This window comes from Tachypleus tridentatus, chromosome 5 (assembly GCF_004210375.1).
Source record: "Tachypleus tridentatus isolate NWPU-2018 chromosome 5, ASM421037v1, whole genome shotgun sequence".
Classification (NCBI taxonomy): Eukaryota; Metazoa; Arthropoda; class Merostomata; order Xiphosura; family Limulidae; genus Tachypleus; species Tachypleus tridentatus.
In genome coordinates this window covers 6,525,625-6,544,491 of record NC_134829.1, presented here as the reverse complement: position 1 = coordinate 6,544,491, position 18,867 = coordinate 6,525,625, and the positions used below count along the sequence as shown (strand labels likewise).

The window sequence follows — 18,867 nt, the reverse complement described above, 5'->3', positions numbered from 1 at the left end:
TTGGAAGAATTCATTAACCTTGTAGCAAGAGAGTTAATAAGTTTCATGGAAAATAAGAAGAAATTGGGGGATATCAGTGATTCCCTTCTGGTTTGGAAGAGGTTAAAGGTAAAATCTTTAAATGTAACATACTGTTTTATTAAGTTATTGTAAGGTTTGTTTAAAGACTATTTTAATAATTAACATGTTTAACCTTCCCGTTAAAATTGTTAAGCCTTATTTGCTTTAGAAGTATTTACTTTTGTGTGTAATTTTTAATGTTTGTAATAATGTTTTTGATAGTGTGTAATATAATTTATTTCAGACCAAGCTAAGGTTCTTCCAAAAACAAGTGGTTATCCTTACAAAGGCAAACAAGAAAGGGAACACTGATAGTCCACAGACATCCTGATGAAAACTGGAGTTAAAAGAAGTTGAAATAAATTAATTGGAATAATAAACCACGTGAATGGTACCTTTGTACAACTTTAGTTGTGCATGTATTTGTTATTTCATAAGAAAAAAAAGTTAATTATGGTACTGTGTGTGAGAATACATACTGTCATGGGTTATTGGAAGAAAGTAATTTTAGATATTTGTAAAATTGTGAAAGAATACGTGTCCTGACATAGATCATCACCACACTCTAGTATGTACGTATAGACAGACAGACTTTACAAACAGTGTTTACAATGACGTACATTATTAAGGCCTGAAACCCTTGTAAATCTGATTGTTTTAACTGTAAGTTTTTAACATTAATGTTGTAAGTCACTTTTAAAAAGGTTTTGTTAGCTAAATTTTGTCTTTCTTTTTGATATTACTTCAATATTAGAAAGCTTCATGTAAATATGTTTAAATTCATCTTACACTTCACAGTTAATAAGTATAGTTTCTCCCATTCATTGTAGACATCAAAATGTCCAGTTTTCACATCTATAATAAAAACTTTTTAATTATTTTAAACATTTCCATACTTGTGCATTTTTAACAGTTTTACCACAGGTGTTGATTAATATGTAGTTATTTGTAATAAGATGAGCAGTAGCAGTGAGTGATTGAAGTGATGGACACACCTTTTTTGGAATATTTAAGTTGTGAGTATTTACTGTGGATCAGACAAAAGTACAGATAGTGAAATGTCCTTTCTTAATACTGTATGATTCATGACTAAATTGGGAAAAACTTAACCAGATTGATCTTGTTTTTAACCATATCTAAGACAAAGTGTTTTGTAAATCAGACATTTCTTAGTGTAAACTATTTCTCACACCTAATATTATTATCCCTATTCGTACTTTTTTAGATTTTAAACTAATTATGAAAAAATAAAATATCCGTCAGTTTTTATCATCTCGTGTTTGTCTTGTGAATATTCCACTATTAGATACCTCAGAACATACAAAACAGTTCATTACATTCATTGATTGTATGAAAAACTGGTTATAAGAATGTTCACAAACAATCTTTATGATACATTCAGTGCTGTGGCAGAAATGTAACTTTATAGTAAGAAACTTATCTTTTTCTCATATTTATTAAGTTTTTCAGACACTGTTATCACAATAATGAATTAGGCACATCACCACAGAATCAAAATCTTGACTGTGGTAAATGTTGAATCTGTCAGCAACTAATCATGGAAACATTCAATAATTGATACTTTCATAGGTCTACGTTAATAATATTTATGTTGCCAAACAATAACTGGTTATAGTTTAGTTACACGGAACCAGTTGTCATCATCCATTGTTTTATAATCATTTCCTGCTACCACTGACTGCAAGTGTTAAAATATTTGGATACAAGTACACATCACAGGTTAAAAATAACAAACCTGTGTACAGACATTGTTATAAGATCCATAACCCTTCACTTGAATGGTTTATAGTTTTCTTCTGTAACCGATGTAGTACAGTATATTATAGTACTGTGAACATTACCATATATTCAGTTGTGTTTCTAGGATTACAGAATGTTTCATTTTAGCTATTATGATCATTGAGTAATTGTTTTATAAGATAGTTGTTTACATAGAACAGTCAGTCTTTGGCTTTAGGCGTAGTTTTCGTAATACTTGTAGGGTACTGTTTTTAAAACATCTCAGCTGGTAAGTGTACAGTATCTCAGGAGCAGAAAGGAATCTCTTTTCAGTATGGGAACTGATAAGGTTGTTATTTATTCTGCTTAGTTCAAATATTCCCAAATTAAATAGATAAATGATATGATTGAACCAACTTGTTATAGATTTAATATTTTCAGCAGCTTTTATTTCACACACACCTTTAAGAACTAAGAAAATGGATGTATTGTTTACAGCATGTTTAAAATCCTTTTCGTTCTTTAGGTATGGATGTATTGTTTACAGCATGTTTAAAATCCTTTTAGTTCTTTAGGTATGGATGTATTGTTTACAGCATGTTTAAAATCCTTTTAGTTCTTTAGGTATGGATGTATTGTTTACAGAATGTGTAAAATCCCTTTAGTTCTTTAGGTGTAGATGTATTGTTTACAGCATGCTTAAAATCCTTTTAGTTCTTTAGGTATCGATGTATTGTTTACAGCATGTTTAAAATCCTTTTAGTTCTTTAGGTATTGATGTATTGTTTACAGCATGTTTAAAATCCTTTGTTTTTTTAGGTATGGATGTATTATTTACAAGATGTTTCAAATCCTTTCAGTTTTTTAGGTGTGGATATATTACTTATAAACAGTTGACGTTTATGTACTACAATAACTTTCAAATGGAATTTAAGGTTAATTACAGAGTGACCTAAGGTTTGGTCTCGTGTTTTATCTACAGTGAGTACATCATAAGATCATGTATTACTTTGGTGTAAAATATCTGCTTTTCCAAAGTTGTTACATATATGCATTAGTTCTTTATGTGAGGTTACTTCATTACAAATTATTACTGAGAGAGAACCTACTACCTGTTCAATAATAAATGGTTAATTTTATTATTAGTAGCTTTACACTAACCATTAAAACATTTTTTTGCATGTTAAAGTTTTTATAAAAGTAATTTATTTTTAAATGTTAAATTTTTAAAGTATCGATGGTCACTGGCAATTGGATATCAGTATTATTTGTGTACTTAATAAATACATAGAGGTTGTTACAATATGTAAATACACACAGAAGTATCTCCCAGTTTTTCTATAAGTGGGTGTTAACAATATTTTGTGTTACTGTTGAAGAATGACTTTATCCTGAATGATATTTAATCATTATCAAACCATACCTGATTATAAACATTTTACTGGTGAAATATTGTTTACTTAAACATGTTTGATGTGTTAATTTATAAAACATTTGGTGGCACACTGAAGTGTGCAATAACATTAATCCTCTCTTAATGGGCATCTTTTTCTTTGTATGTCATGAAGTTTGAATTACATTTGAAATTTAATATTTTCTTTTCATGATATAACAAAAACAGAGCTAATAATTCATATTTTAATACAAGTTTTCTAAGGCAATATTTGAAAATAGTATTTCACCTTACTTTTGAGAATGGTGACATTTTCTCTCCTCTACAAAACTTAATGTGTGTTACTCATGTTGTTGTCTGGCAAAGCATAATTTTCATAGCCTTCAATCTTCTTTGGTCAGTGGCATTAAATATACTCTTGCCACCCTCATTTTGATTATTCTTTTCTCAGATTAGCAGCAGTTCTCTGGTATTGAAAGCTATGTTTATAATCTATAGGAAGTCAAGGTTTTAAATTACCAACTGATATATTAAATTGTTGTTGTAAAGAGAACTGTCAATTTCACACTCAGTTCGAGCTCGATTCCCACAGGAAATGCACAATGAGTTTATATGAAAATTTAACAGCACTAGTCCATAGTTAGAAAGCCAAACAAAATGAGGCATTGTTTAAATGAAAAATTGTAGTGCAGTACTACAATCAGTATAAAAACTAGAATTAAGCATCATCAACAGCAAACATTAATGTGACCCACGTAACTCATTATTGGTTTTTATCAAAGTAACTAAAATATAAAAAATATTTTTCATGCAGGAAACAGCACATTCATTAACTTGCAATAGTGTGAATACTAGAGTTCAGAGAGATATTCAACAGATAAATATTGAGTATAATAAAGCTATTTAGGGTAAACATTTCACATTACAACTTGATGTCCTAAAAAAGGGAAAAAAAAGGGTATGTAGATTTATTTGTGGTGGTTACAAGGTAAGTCAAATTGACCAACCTTTTATAAAGTTAGGAAAAACAAAGTTTGAAATTTACATAGATTTTATAAATTATGCAAATACAATGATATATTGGAGACTTTTTACTCTTAATGTGGAAATCACTTATTCTTATCATACACATGGACAAATCCCAGTTAAAGTAAAATTTTTGTGTACTAAAAAAATCTATGAAGTGTTATAGACATACAAGTTTATTAAAAATTTAAGATCAGTCTAGTGGAGAAATCTAAAAGAATTATCAGTTTCAAACACTTTCATAAATATACTCTTCAAAAAAAGAAACGCAAAAGGCAAAATTTGAGACATACGAGGCCTGTTCAAAAAATACACAGACTGTTTGAATTGCGCGGCTCCAGTTGGTTCCAGGGGAATCGGCTTGGTGTCTCCAAGTTCGCGCAGATCAGCTGATCACGACGCCATTTCCTGATTGCAGATATCTTCATTTGTGTATTAGCTATGTGGTTTTAAGTGAAGTGTGATTTTTTCGTTTGGCGGATTTCAGAATGAATGACCTGAAGGAGCAACGACTTGCTGTCAAATTTTGTGTTAAACTTGGAAAATCTGCGACTGAAACTTTTTGCTATGCTTAACACGGCTTATGGTGATGTTGCTATGAAGCGTACAGCATGTTTCAAGTGGCATGAACGTTTTAAGGATGGTCGACAGTCCATTGAAGATGATGAGCATCCTGGACGACCCACACGTCGACAAAATCAACACCCTGGTGCGGGCAAATCGACTGTCAGGGAGCTTGCTGAAGAGTGTGGGATATCAGTTTGATCTTGTTATGAGATTTTGATAGAAAAATTGAAGATGCACCTCGTTGCTGCGAAATTTGTGCCACGCAGAACTCTTGAGTTTTTGGCCAAACACTCGATCACTGTTCTTCCCCTACTCACCTGACCTTGCTCCTTGCGATTTTTTTTTGTTCCCTAAACTCAAAAGACCCTTGAAAGGAAGAAGATTTGAGACGATTCCGAGATTAAGGCAAATGCTAATGAAGGAGCTGGAGGACATTACAAAAGAAGCATACCAGGACTGTTTCAACAAGTGGAAACACCATTGGGATAAGTGTGTGCATTGGGGAGGAGAGTACTTTGAAGGGGTCCCAGACCTGTAACTTCTAAATAAAGTACATTTTGTTTTATGACATCATTCTGCGTATTTTCTTTAACAGACCTTGTATTGTTAACAAGTTTATTCCGGGTAGTTCTGTATGACGTGTGAAACTTTGCACATTCACTGCTGAACATCCAAAGTCTGCAAAGGCGAAGACCACACTCACTAGTTGAAGTTTAACGTCACTCAACGTCAATAACGAGTATGCCCCCTGTGAGCATCAATAACTGCTTGGCATCTCCTGCCCATGGAAGTGATGAGATGACGAATCACATCCTGTGGAATGGCTGTCCTTTCAGCCTGCAAAGCTGCTGCAAGCTGAGGTAGAGTCTGCGGATGTTGCCATCACAGACGGCGGTCCAACTCGTCCCAAAGATGTTTGATGGGGTTTAAATCTGGTGATCTGGAGGGCCAGGGAAGAACGTTGATGTTGTGGTGTCTCAAGAAGATAGTGGTGAGCCAGGCTGTGTGAGGATGGGCGTTGTCATGTTGAAAAGCATCGTTGACGTTCACCATGATGGGTTGCACATGGGGCCTAAGAATCTCGTCGACGGTTGCGTACGGTCTGATCGGAAATCCTACGCAGCCCTGGTATGGTTGAGGCAGTAGACGTCGCAGTAGTGGTCCTATCCCGAAGGTGACGTAACCGGATGTAGCGATCTTGGGTGGGTGTGGTCACACGAGGTCTGCCAGATCGTGGACGGCCACAAGTTGATCCATGTTGTTGGTGACGATTCCATAGCCTTGTGACGGTGCTTGGGTGGACATTCACAGCTCTGGCAACATCTGATCGAGATTCGCCTGCTTCCAAGCAACAAATGGCATTGTTGCGTTGTGCTTCAGTCAGTCTTGGCATAACTGTATTGCGTGTCGGTGGCTTAACACTGAGCTATGGAAACCGAGAACCCGTCACTTTTATAGGGATTTTGCACATGTTGCACTTGCAAAACATGCAGTTCTCTCAAACAAATTTATTGGACATGCATACGTTTTGGCGAAACATCCAATGTTTTCCTCCATTTTCAAAGTGCACAACTTTTATTGTCATTTTGGTCTGACAATCAGTACCTTAACACATGTAACATCACATACTCTGAGCTTGTAATGTTATTACATATATTTCTCTTTAAAATAAAAATATCCCTTTTGCGTTTCTTTTTTTGAAGAGTATATGTTGTAATGATTCTTTGATAGATTGTTTAAGCAGAGTATTCATGATGAAAGTTTGTAGAATGGACAGCAATTTTTTATCTCCACAACAGGCTGTTGCCATCCATTCTACAAAGATTCATTATGTTGCAGTGATATTTTTAGTGAAAGACAAAAAACAACAAATGCAACAGTCGAAGTACTTATGTGTAGTCCTTTTTAATAAATTTTAAACGTGAAGATTAATAACCAAGTTGCACAGATGTGAAAGGTTTCAATAAAATTCCATCTTTATGACTTAAAACATTCTTTATGCTGCATAAATGGTTCACTTATATTTAAGTATCAGTTATTGAAGTTTATTTTTTATTTAAGAGTTGATACAAGGTAAAAGTATACATTTTTATTGGTAATTTTGTTGAAATACAGACAATAAAATCTGTTTGTTTCACAATAAAGAAGTGGGTTACCGTTCAAGTTTGTTTGTTACAAGCTATGTACACATTTATTACAAGTTTCTCTGAACAGCTAGCTTGAAAACAGGAAGTTGTCTTTAATACCAGTTAACCATGAAATAAATTATGTTTCTTGAGTATATTCATCTCATACGTATCTACACAAATATCAACACCTTAAAACTTAGTGTACTAGAAAATACGAAACTTTCCTCTTTGCAAGTCAGAAGTGCATAAAGTACAATTTTTTGTATGATTTAATAGAACCCTTGCTTAGCTATCAATACACACAGGTTTCATGAAGTCTTTCTTCATCGCATAATGGCACAAGTCTTCTGTTTGGTCAGTAAACCTTATCACTTACTAACCAGCCATGGTTAAGATAAGTCTGGAAAAAAACAAAGATATCTTATTGAAACGTAGAGCCTGTTACATTATTAAAGTGAACAGTTGAAACAAAAACAACTCTACAGGTAAAATACACATCAACTAATTATATCAACAATCATCTCATTTCTGCCTATCTGTGTGTACGTACATATCAGATACAAGTGAAAACATTTTAAATTACTTTAAGAGTTACACCATATGAAATTAACACACAGTTGTGAATGATTATATATGTTAAGCTGTTGTTTCTATATTACAACAAATGTTTTTAAAACCATTTAACTTTTTCAGAACAGGTCAGGGTTCAAAGGTCATGTCATCATGTTTGTTGATTTGCATTCAAACATTAATATTGTATATTAGTTAATTTCTTAATTTAAAAGTAAATATTAAAATAAATATATATATTAGGTTGAGGAATAATTCGTGAGCGTTTTTAAATAATTTCATTCAAGCATTACATGCAAGACTATACAATACTTCAATGCATGAACACATTACACCCAAAACATTTATTATGATACTTTATTTCATGTAATACCTAGGTATATAGTATGCATTGTTTTAAACGAAATTGCACGAAATTAATTGCGAAAAGCAGATGGTGTCGAAAATGCTCAATTTTGTCCACTTGACAGTCCATTTAATGAGCTGAAAATGAAAGCAAAAATTAAAGACATATGAAAATCAAACACACCATCTATTAGAGCAAAAAATTATCTACCAAATGACAAAATATTTTGCGAAAGCATTTCATTTATGAATATTTTTTTAACTTGAAAAAACGCTCACGAATTATTCCTCAACCCAATATATTAGTGAGTCACATGGTATGTTAAGTGTAGCACTGTTTAAAAATTACAATGGCCTTTTAATCCAAGATGTCAGTGGGATAAGTTGTCTTTAACCTGCTCAAATGTTCATATTTTTAAAATCTAAATAAATCTTAGTTACTTAAGTGAGGTTAATAAAGTAGTGGGCTTTTACGATATCAGATACCCCCCCCCAAAAAAAAAAAATCCTCAATGTGCAACATTTTAAAAGGCTTAGCAACTTGTGTCCAGTTACAACAGAGGTTGTAGCAAGAAGTGATAATTGTTTGATTCTTGTTCTATTGTTCTATATTGTAAGAAACACAATTTCAATTTATTTCTAAATAGTAGTGATACACAATGTATAATAATTGAAATGTGACTGTACATTACAAAATACTAGTCCACTAAAACAGGCAAGACCAAAAGGTCAGTTTTATATTACTGGATACATAACAAAATTAGTGCACATGCACTGCCATCAATCCAAGCTATGTAATGTTAAGTAAGCATGACTTGAAGGTCAATATAATAATAAAGAAAACGTTCATATACAGCATTCGAGGCTTAAGCTATTTAAACTAAACATCTGTGTTACATAATCATTTTAGTACAAGAAACAATTTATATTTCCTAATTTACACATGATGGGTACAAGATTGGTTAAGCAACAAACCCCACACAACGTATAGAAAATAAAGTTTTGGTGAAATAAACATTTGAAATATATTTAGGTTTTAGAGTTTGAAAGATTGGTTTCTAATCATAACATGAAATCACTTTGCACTCAGACAAGTACTCAAATTGATTATTTTTATGAACAAATCTCTACTAAAAGTATTTAATTAAAAAATCTGATTTTTTAAAATATACAAAATACTTGTAATCTTTATCAAAAGTCTACCAAATTTTGTGAAGATACACGTTGTATCAAACGTTATAGTACAAATACTTAATGTGTACATGAACTTGTGTTTATTATACCAAGTGCATCAAAACTGTTCTCAGAAGATTTAGCACAACAGAGGTTAACAACTGGTACAGAGGAAGGTTTACTACACTAGTTTGTCTGTAATGAGTATGAAAGACATGATGGTAAGGTGAAACTATAAATTCTGTAGTCAAGAACAAGGGACCAGCTATGTAACATTAATTACGTATGTGTGGTGTGTTAACAGATTCATTCCATAATGTGGTACAAGACTGTCCCATTCCAAGATCGCTCCATTGTGTTGGTATACAACATTGTCCTGGAATGGAGGATAATCCACATTTGTTAGAACATTTATTTATTATATTCATAAAGAAACTATTTCCTATTACTCTTGCTGGATCTGAAGACTTATAGTAGTCAAATGTACTATAACTAATTCTGACTTAACTGGGAACAGTAGTAGTTAGACCACTGTTACTTACAACTAGGTACTCCACTCTCAAATTTCTTCTGTATCTGATCATAAGTAAACTTCACAAAAGTGTCGTACTGTTCTGGAGGAAGTAGAAGGATATTGAAACATTATCAATAAACTGATGGGAAATTTTCAATACAAAATAAAGCAGCTGTTAAATTGGAAATGAATAATAGTACAATGTATAAAGTATCAATGTTACAATCACCAGTAAACAACGTATAACTTACTAAGCTACATTGAAAGCTAGCCCTCAAGATTCAAATATTCATCAAACATTTCCTTAAACTTTTATCCACTTTGTTGTATACACAACTTCTCAACATAACCCCTTCCAAAGGCTAACAATCTGTTATAAAGATAGTACTTTCTTAGCTGAATAGTTCTGCTATTTTTAACAAGTATGAACAATCTTTAATGCTTCAATCAAATCACTTTTTGTTTTCAAGATAAACAACTTGAGATGTTAATCTGTCCTAGTATGGGAACCTTTTCATCCAAGGAACTATTCTGAATGTTTGGAGCCCAAGACTGAATACAGTACTCCAAGTATCGTTCAACCAATAACTTATACAGTGAAGTTACAATTTCAATAAAACATGTATTCAACATTTCTGTACCAGATTTTCACAAACCAAGATCTGAAATCCTTTATGAATACAAACAGTTCTACAAAGCTAGGTAATACAGTTAATTAGTTATAGTCATTTATTACATCATTAATACAATCAAAACAGGTATTTATAAGTATTCACACAATCACAGAGCCATGGGAGAACTGATTAAGGATTCTCTTGATTAACTGAGTAGCTAAATGTTGTAATTATACAACTCTAATCATTTCTTAAATAGGTGTTGACCCTAACCCCTTTTTACCTGCAAGTTTTGTGGTCATGACACGATCATACTGCTCTCTAATGTGATGTTCTCTGTCTGCTAAGAGTCTCTCGCAGATAATACCAACCTGACGGAAGGTAAATAAAGGTTGGTCCTTGTGGTTGGACGTGGAACCATAACTTATGGACATATCGGGGAACTGAGACTCTGACACCTGACTTTCGGAATGTGAAAAATGGAGCTGTTTCCTGTGCTGAAGTTTCTTCATCTCATCTCGAATGTTTGAAACAATTTGTTCTAAACAGGAACATGCCAAACTGTTACATATTGGCTAATTAAGTTAAAACATGCATGTTTTATATTGTGTTAAAGAACATTCTTACTTTACAAACTACATTATCATACAAGTTCTTTTAAAACAAAATCTAACTAAAATTAAACTTGTACAATTGTTATTTATTACTGAAAATACAAGTTTTTAACAATTCATTGCCTTTTAATGTGTTCTTGATTGCCTACGTCCAGAAATTATATGAATTCATGTCAGTAGAAACATTATATAATGAAAGTCAGTTTTATTAAAACAAATGTTGTAATTACTATTTCTCATCATCATTTACAATTAATTAGATTTGTTCTGCCTCATGGTTCTATGGTCAGGGTTTTAATTCTTAGTGCCAGAAAACATGTTTCCCTTTTAGCTAGAGGACTCTTATTCTATTATCATCTAAGTTTTAAATTTCCAACCAGAAATAATACAATTGGTCCAAACTACCTACTGCCACTAGTGAAAAGGCAGGTTTTAACCTTAAATGGTTCCAGTTTGTATTCTTTATTCACGATGCTTTCTGCAACTATTCAAGTTGTAACAAAAGGCAAATTTCAGACTTAAGGTTTTAGTTCACATGATTTACTAATGATGTCTTCTTCTACTTTTTGAATTATAACAAAGAATATATTTTAAGTTTTTATTATTAAATTTCCATAATTTATTGATGTCACAATATTTAATGATAGCATCAATCAGATGTTTACACCAGTTCAACAACAAATGTGGTCCAGGTTTCTAATCAATGAATAGAATATAAAATTGTTATCAATACTATAAGTGTAGCTACCTGTTTGACCACCAGTTATGATTTACTTCAAGTCTCATACTGAATCCTTATATTCACACCTAAGGTGTTTTTGTTTGGATAAAGATTCTCGTCCATACACACCAACAAAAAACAAAGACACTCAATCACAAACCTATTATTTGAAACAGACCAAAACTTTACAGGAACAACCAGATTCTTTGAAATACATAGATATAATTTTCCTCTCTAAAATAATATTAATAGCTTCTTTTATACTAATGCCATGGAATTCAGATTAACAGGTTCTTGTCATCACCCTCATTACAGCCATATCAACCTAACTGCTTAAGTTAACATCACATGGCACTAACCATTTTTATCTTTAATTAGGATAATTTATAAAATTTAACAAACTTGTGCTTAAAAGTTGATGATGAGTAATAGCTGTCCATCCATATAATTTTAAATATTTGACTTAGACACTGCTTTGATCTAATTAAAACTTGTGTATCTGCATGTCCTTTCACCTTACAGTTTTATTACTCTTAAATCAACCATATGTAGTCTAAATGACAATGAAACAACTGTTCACTTTTACTCATATGTGAAGCTGTAGTAAAAATATTAGTCCAATAGCTTACGGCTTTGTGCACAGGCAAAAATTTCTCAAACCTGATTAGTTTTTTGTTGAACAACTTTGCTCAAGTGGTTTATATTTACACCAAATGAAACTCCTAATTATAGGTTAAAAAGATCTAACAGTGTATTAAGTTTGAAAAATAATGTTTCCATACTCATTGTTGGTGGAAAGTAAGAAATTCAATCAGAATTACAGACAGGTATGACTTACAATCTGGTATGTTAAGTAAGAGTTATGTAGGACATGTCTACAGAATATATACAATAATTTGGATTACCACTGACACGGAAGGTGAAAAACTGCTCAAATATCACTCCTGTTAATACAAACAGCGTGTCCCAATGTTCTTTTGGCCACACAACACACTAATGTCTCTTGGAAAGTATGCACTATAATAACACCTTTAACTTGCTTACAACTATATTAGAAAGCCAGTTATATTCAATATTTTAGGGATATTCTATTCTAGTGACAGATGTATATATTTTACTCTAAGATAGATAGATGTAAACTACATGTATTTTATCAAAGTACCCACACTTCTGAAACTTAGATTAATAGAAGGTAAATTTTTTGCTCAAGTTAAAAACCTATCCAATACAAAGTAAGAACTAGAATTATTTTATGTGTAATTACAAACTTGTTAGCAGTCTAACAAAACATAAAACATCAGCTCAAACACTCCTTCAAACACTGCATGTTGTTTAGATCAGCTGTACGGGAAACAGATAATGGGTTTTTGCTGTGGTTTATTGCTTTTCATGCATGGATTACTGATCCAGAGTACAGCAGCGAAACCAAGGTTTACTCGTTCAGCGGGTATAAAGTACAGCAGCTTAAATCATAAAATGAAATAAAATATACAAAAATCTTTTGATATTCACTTATAAATTTGTGGATGTTATCAGATGAAATATGAAAACTCTAAAATGAAATTTATATTTCTAGCATGAAAACATGTTTCACTCACTCAGCATATTGTTCAGAAAGCCACAAACATTCTGTAGAAATAGTTTACTAAAAATCACTTGCTACATTTTCTGAAGGCACATGAAAAACATTAGTACATTGAGCTCAATATACTGTGGTCAACTAAAGAATTACTCTCATTAGACTTGGATAACTGAAACACTAGTTCAATAAGGTTATGACTGTGGTATCAACTGTCATCTGAAGTCAAGAAATCTGAATTAATCAAAAAATAACAAAATCATAATGGAAATATTTCAATAACTTAGATGGAGTAACTTACAACAATAATAATGGGAAAATAATTTTAATTAAATTATTTTCATGGCACAATGATGGTTAGAAATGGGTGAACAAAAGAATATCTTAGCCAATTAAACCATAGACTCAATAACCGATTTCACTATTATTATACAAAACTTTAATAAGTGGAATAATTGAAATTACTTGAACTGATTAGTTATTGTTGTGACATTAAACAATTTTATCATGCTATGTTAATCCATTACCAATCAATCAATCCCCCAGTTCTTAACAAGACACAATGTTGTATTTGATTGTGTTTTAAAGTATCAATGTTGAAACCATATCAGTATCTTGGTTTAAGACTTACAACATATCTGTAGTTAACACTTTTACTATCATACGTCAATGAAAGCATTTAATCATGTACAATTTAACCACAGTTATGATGTAGGATTTAGGCCTAATCTTCCTGTAGAATTACCTGAAGAAAGAGTTGGAGTTGCCTCTTCAAATGGTGACAACTGTGTTTCACCAAACGTTGCTGTTTTTGGTAGAGCTGTTGAACTTGTTAATGGTATACACCTTCTTCTCTTAGGAGCTTTGCTATTTCTCGGACTTAAGATCGGATCCCACTCGTGACGGCCTCTTCAAGGTAACACACGCCATAATAATTTGAAATTCAGAAGTGTGGAAACTACCCAAACAGTGTATGGAACCTTATAATGGAAAAATTAACACTGAGCAACTAATCAAATGCTGTAATGGTTAATATCAACTCAACAATAGACAACTATGTACTTATAGAAAACCTCAAACTGAACCTAGCCATCAGTATAGACAATTAAATAGTTTTCTCACATTTCTACTTAAAAAGATTAGAACAAATTTTGTCAGGTATTTTCAGCCATAATCCCAATAGTACTTCATGAAGTTTAACAAGCTTAAGAAACTAGTTTATTAAATACAAATTCCAATTCATCCATAATATTTTACTGAAAACAGGTTTGACTGTAAGCAGCTAACCTTTAAAGCCAACATAGAAAAATGTGAAAATATTAAACAATCAATTCATAGACTAACATGTCTATTCTAAATAACATGACACCATACTTAGAGAAAAATTGAAATGTTACAAAGTTACAGAAAACAAATTTATCATTTGGTTTATAGGACATAATGTCAGGTATATTTGGAAGGAACTTTTAGTTTCTGATTCCATGATGTGCTATTTATATATCACTATATTTATAATAATGAAATGTTTAATACATAATAAAAGAAGACAGTACTCAATTGGCCCTGTGCATCAGTTATCATATCACCATTAGATCTCTCATTCTTATAATTACTGAAGAACTCCCAACAACTGTGCTAAATCACAACCACACATATCCAACAATGATCTTCATGACATAAGGACAACAAAGAACCTGTCATTCCATCCTAAAATTAAAGAAATAAAAAAAATCCAGCCCTTATCATTCAATGTCTATCAAATCTTTTCATTAACCCACTTAAATTTATTGTGTGTACAATATCTCAAGACAACCCTTTCCAAAGATCAGCTATCCTGGTAGAAGAAGAAAACTGTCTTAACTGAAGCTCTTAACCTGCCAAAGTTTGTATGTATCCTCTAGTCCATCAGATACAAAAAATAATTACACAATAAATTTCCTTAGCAACCTGAAATCCTCTCCAAGTCTTTTTTTATGAGAAAAAACTTCAGAGAGATCTTAACCTGGCTTTATATGATGACAGTTCACTCCTAGTAACCTCTTCCAACAGCACAATAAATAATGCTGCTTGCATGACCTAACCTATACGCTAGCAATAGTGTGACTATCTCATAACAAGACTAATCAATGGTTCAAGTATGAATTGTAATGATCACAAGAGTAACTCATTCTGTAGCAATTTACTATCAATGGCCCTGTAAGTATTTGGGGTTTTCAGCTAGTATAGTAATTCCTCAAAATGCTCAGAATATATCAGTATCATTTGGTAAACTTGTACAAATCCCAGGTAGCAACAAACACACACGTGGATAAAACTAGACAGAGTAAACCACCCTGGAACCGCGTGTCAAAATTGTTCGGTTCTGATGACATTTATCATACAGTAGAGTTTTATCTAGCATCAACAAGGTACTCAATTTTCCTACTGAAATAGAAGGTAGTCTCAAGTAATCCATAGTATTTAATTATGAACAAATACAAAGTTCCCAACAGAGGTGGATAGCTATATTTTGATATGTATACATTTAGAAAAAAAAAACATTTTGTTAAAAATGAAGGCCTATATGAAGCTTGCTCATCAACCATGGAATGTTATTATTATAGCAATCCATAACTTTGTCAGAATACAGGAATCATACTTATACAATAATATAATCAACCACTGATGATGAATATAGCAAAAGCTCACATATTCTGGAATCCCACATTATATAGTAATAATACACACAACCAGTAAATAGTGTAGAATTGTAAGACACTCAGAAAAAATAATTTTTTCCACAATTTTCCAGGTAATTCAATACCTAACAAGATGTAATATCTATAAATTACAGTACACTTTGGTTTAATTCTTAGACTAGTCTACAATATTCACCAATACATGACTATTTTACTGAGAATGAAAATACACATATTGTATTGACATATAAATAATACATAATAATGTTAGAATTGGCTATTTTTTCTTTTATGAAACTGGTGAAAGTACAATAAGTTTTTATACAATGAAACGTACAATAGTTAAAGATATCTAAAGGGCAGAACTAGACTTAATAGTTCAAGGTGTAATTTAAAAGTCTTAATAAAAGAAAAATGACTGTACTGTTTCACAGTGAGAAGTATTATATGAAACTTGAGTACATTCTGTATAGTGTATGTAACAATGATGGGAAAGAAATAACTTTCATGTTCATGTCCTGTTTTACAGTTCTCCTTTGGACTTGTGTTTATTGTATGAATAATATAGATTATTGAGCCACAATTGTATGGTACTATTAACTGTCAAGTTATTCAAATTTATTAGGTTAATAGATAGTAGCATAAATCAGTGATAAAGTTAAACTTCAACAATAAGGATCTGTTAAACTTAGATAGTCTGGAAAAATAAAAACAATGAAGTCTGGGTTGTAGAAAGTGCACAAACTACATGATGAAATATATTAATATTAATTTAGAGAAAAAAAATATATACACATTTATAGTTATTGATGTTTGGCTGGTGTTGTACTAAGACCTCTACCATATAAAATTAAATATTCTGTACTTAATTTTAAATGTTATAAAATTATAGTGCTAACATACTGTTTCAGTAAACCCAACTAACATTAACTTTAAGCTTTCAAAACTCTATTAATAATAATATTATTTGTAAAGCTTCACAATCTCATTTTTCATAGATGCAATTTAGATTAATACTAAATAACGTTTGTCGTTAAATACAAATAATATTCTGTCTTTGTTGCATTTGAGTATTGAAAGTGAATAAATAACTCGCCACGAGCCCAAAATAACCTTAGATACTTTCAATAAAACACATAACACTGTTTTTTTTAAAGCTTCTTAAATTTTTGGACAAGTACTGAAGCAGTCCGTAATTATAGTTTCACAAAATCTTAAAACAAGTAAATACACTCCCCAGTAAGAAGAGTTGCTTCCTAAGCCTAACGTAACAAAGCCATTCAAATCTAATTTATTTTTATTTCTTAAATTTTGGTTTTAAAATAAACGAAAAATTTATTCGTAACTGTTGCCTTAAACATAAATAAAAAATTTATAAAAATTTGAAATAAAATAAATAAAAAGTACACAAATTTTACCAGCGTATTTTCAGACTATCAACGAACAACGTCCAAACACGCTTAAGACTACAGTTTAGATTGCATACCATACTTAACGCTCTCAGTTAGAATAAGCATAAACGAACAGCGCACGCGCTCATCGTTTCATAAGTTATAGATGTCAGTAATAAAATTTGTAATACATACACATAAATAAAACTTAACTGCTACAAACTATCTGATTTCATTGTTTAAATTATAATTAAACTATTTGATCAACCATAAATACTAATTTTAAATTTGATGTTTTATCTGTCTAACATAAACAATAAGCCATTTATTTTACTGCTTATATTACATTACTTTTTTTTCCTGACTGATATATAGTTAATAATACAAAGAAAATGACGCCCGTTAAACTCACCAAATATCTTACCCTTTCTGTCACAGGATCGTAAAACTATGTAATAGGATATATGCTTTCTGCCCACCATGTGTATCTGAACTCCAAATTATACTGTTATAAGTCAGTAAACTTACTGTTGGTCCACAGGATAGAATATCCATATCCTGTCATGCAGTTTTAAGCTAAAAGAACCAAACTGTAATCATAATGCGAATATTTATGATATGGTTTGTCGTCAAATAATCATTAAATATCGATAAAAACTAAGAAATGATGATGCAATTTATTTTAATTATCATAAACTTTTATGGCATTCCCCGTTCCTAGTTAGTTGTATATACAGGGTCATTCTAACGTCTTGTGCAGTTTTTAATTTTCATAACTTCAGTTCTATACATGATAAAATTTCGCGCAAAGCTACGCGAGGGATATCTACGCTAGCCGTCCCTAATTTAGCAATGTAAGACAAGAGGGAAGATAGCTAGCTAATCATCACCACCCACCGCCAACTCTTGGGCCACTCTCTTTACAAACGAATACTGGGATTAACCGTACCATTATAACGCCCTAGCGGCTGAAAGGGCGAGCATGTTTGGTGCGACGAGAATTCGAACCTGTGACCCTCAGACTACGAGTCGAACGCCTTAACCCACCTGGCCATGTCGGGCCAAAGAGCACTGAGAAGTGTGATGCATTTATTTTATCATGATCTAGCAATAAATTGGTTGTTATTTTTATTTTATTAATTTGTTCATTATTTTGTTTGCAGAAATAGAATTGACCCACGGTATCAACAGAAAAGAAAGTGTACTGTGTCCCGTTGTTAGCCGATGTAAAATCTGTCATCGCGGTCCAAAGAAGATTTAGAACCAATTATAATAAAGATGCACCACATAGGAATTCCATAACTAACTGGATAAATATGTTCAAATAAATAGGTTCTCTCAATGATAAGTCACGATCTGGAAGGCCAAGTGTAAGTGAGGAAAATGTAGTAGTTATAGAACAAACCTTTATTTAAAGTCCACGGAAATCAGTAAAGCGGGGATCTTTGGAGCTGGGTATTCCAGACTCAACAGTGCGCAAAATTCTCAGAACAAAACTTCACATGAAAGCTTACAAAATTCAAGTCCGCCAAATGTTGCTAGAAGACGATTATCACGCACGACTGACTTTCTGTCATCAATTTAATGAAAATTTATCAGTAATGCCTCATTTTGGACCATTTAATGTTTTCTGACGAAGTAACATTTCACATTAGTAGTAAAGTCAACAGACATAACTGCATATGGGACACTGAAAAGCCACATGAATTTGAGAAACACAAGAAAGATTTATCCTAAGATGTCTGGTGTCCAT

The 18,867-nt window shown here is 31.9% G+C and overlaps 1 protein-coding gene and 1 pseudogene across 5 annotated transcripts in view; one reads left to right on the top strand and one right to left on the bottom strand.

Annotated features, from left to right (window-relative positions):
• Positions 1–1,332, top strand: part of LOC143250420 (protein FAM76A-like) — a 42,376-nt gene extending 41,044 nt beyond the window's left edge. For all 4 annotated transcript variants that reach the window (XM_076500890.1, XM_076500889.1, XM_076500888.1 and 1 more), the window contains exon 10: positions 305–1,332. In XM_076500890.1, the coding sequence (XP_076357005.1) occupies positions 305–391 (87 nt within the window). In that variant the 3' untranslated portion in view covers positions 392–1,332. The remainder of the gene's footprint in view (positions 1–304) is intronic.
• Positions 1,333–6,860: 5,528 nt separating this feature from the next.
• LOC143250421 (akirin-2-like) lies at positions 6,861–17,611 on the bottom strand (annotated as a pseudogene). The gene is made up of 5 exons (XR_013028178.1): positions 17,527–17,611; positions 13,791–14,025; positions 10,415–10,672; positions 9,546–9,617; positions 6,861–7,315 (listed from the first exon to the last, which is right to left on the bottom strand). The product of XR_013028178.1 is annotated as an akirin-2-like (transcript).
• Positions 17,612–18,867: the final 1,256 nt, after the last annotated feature.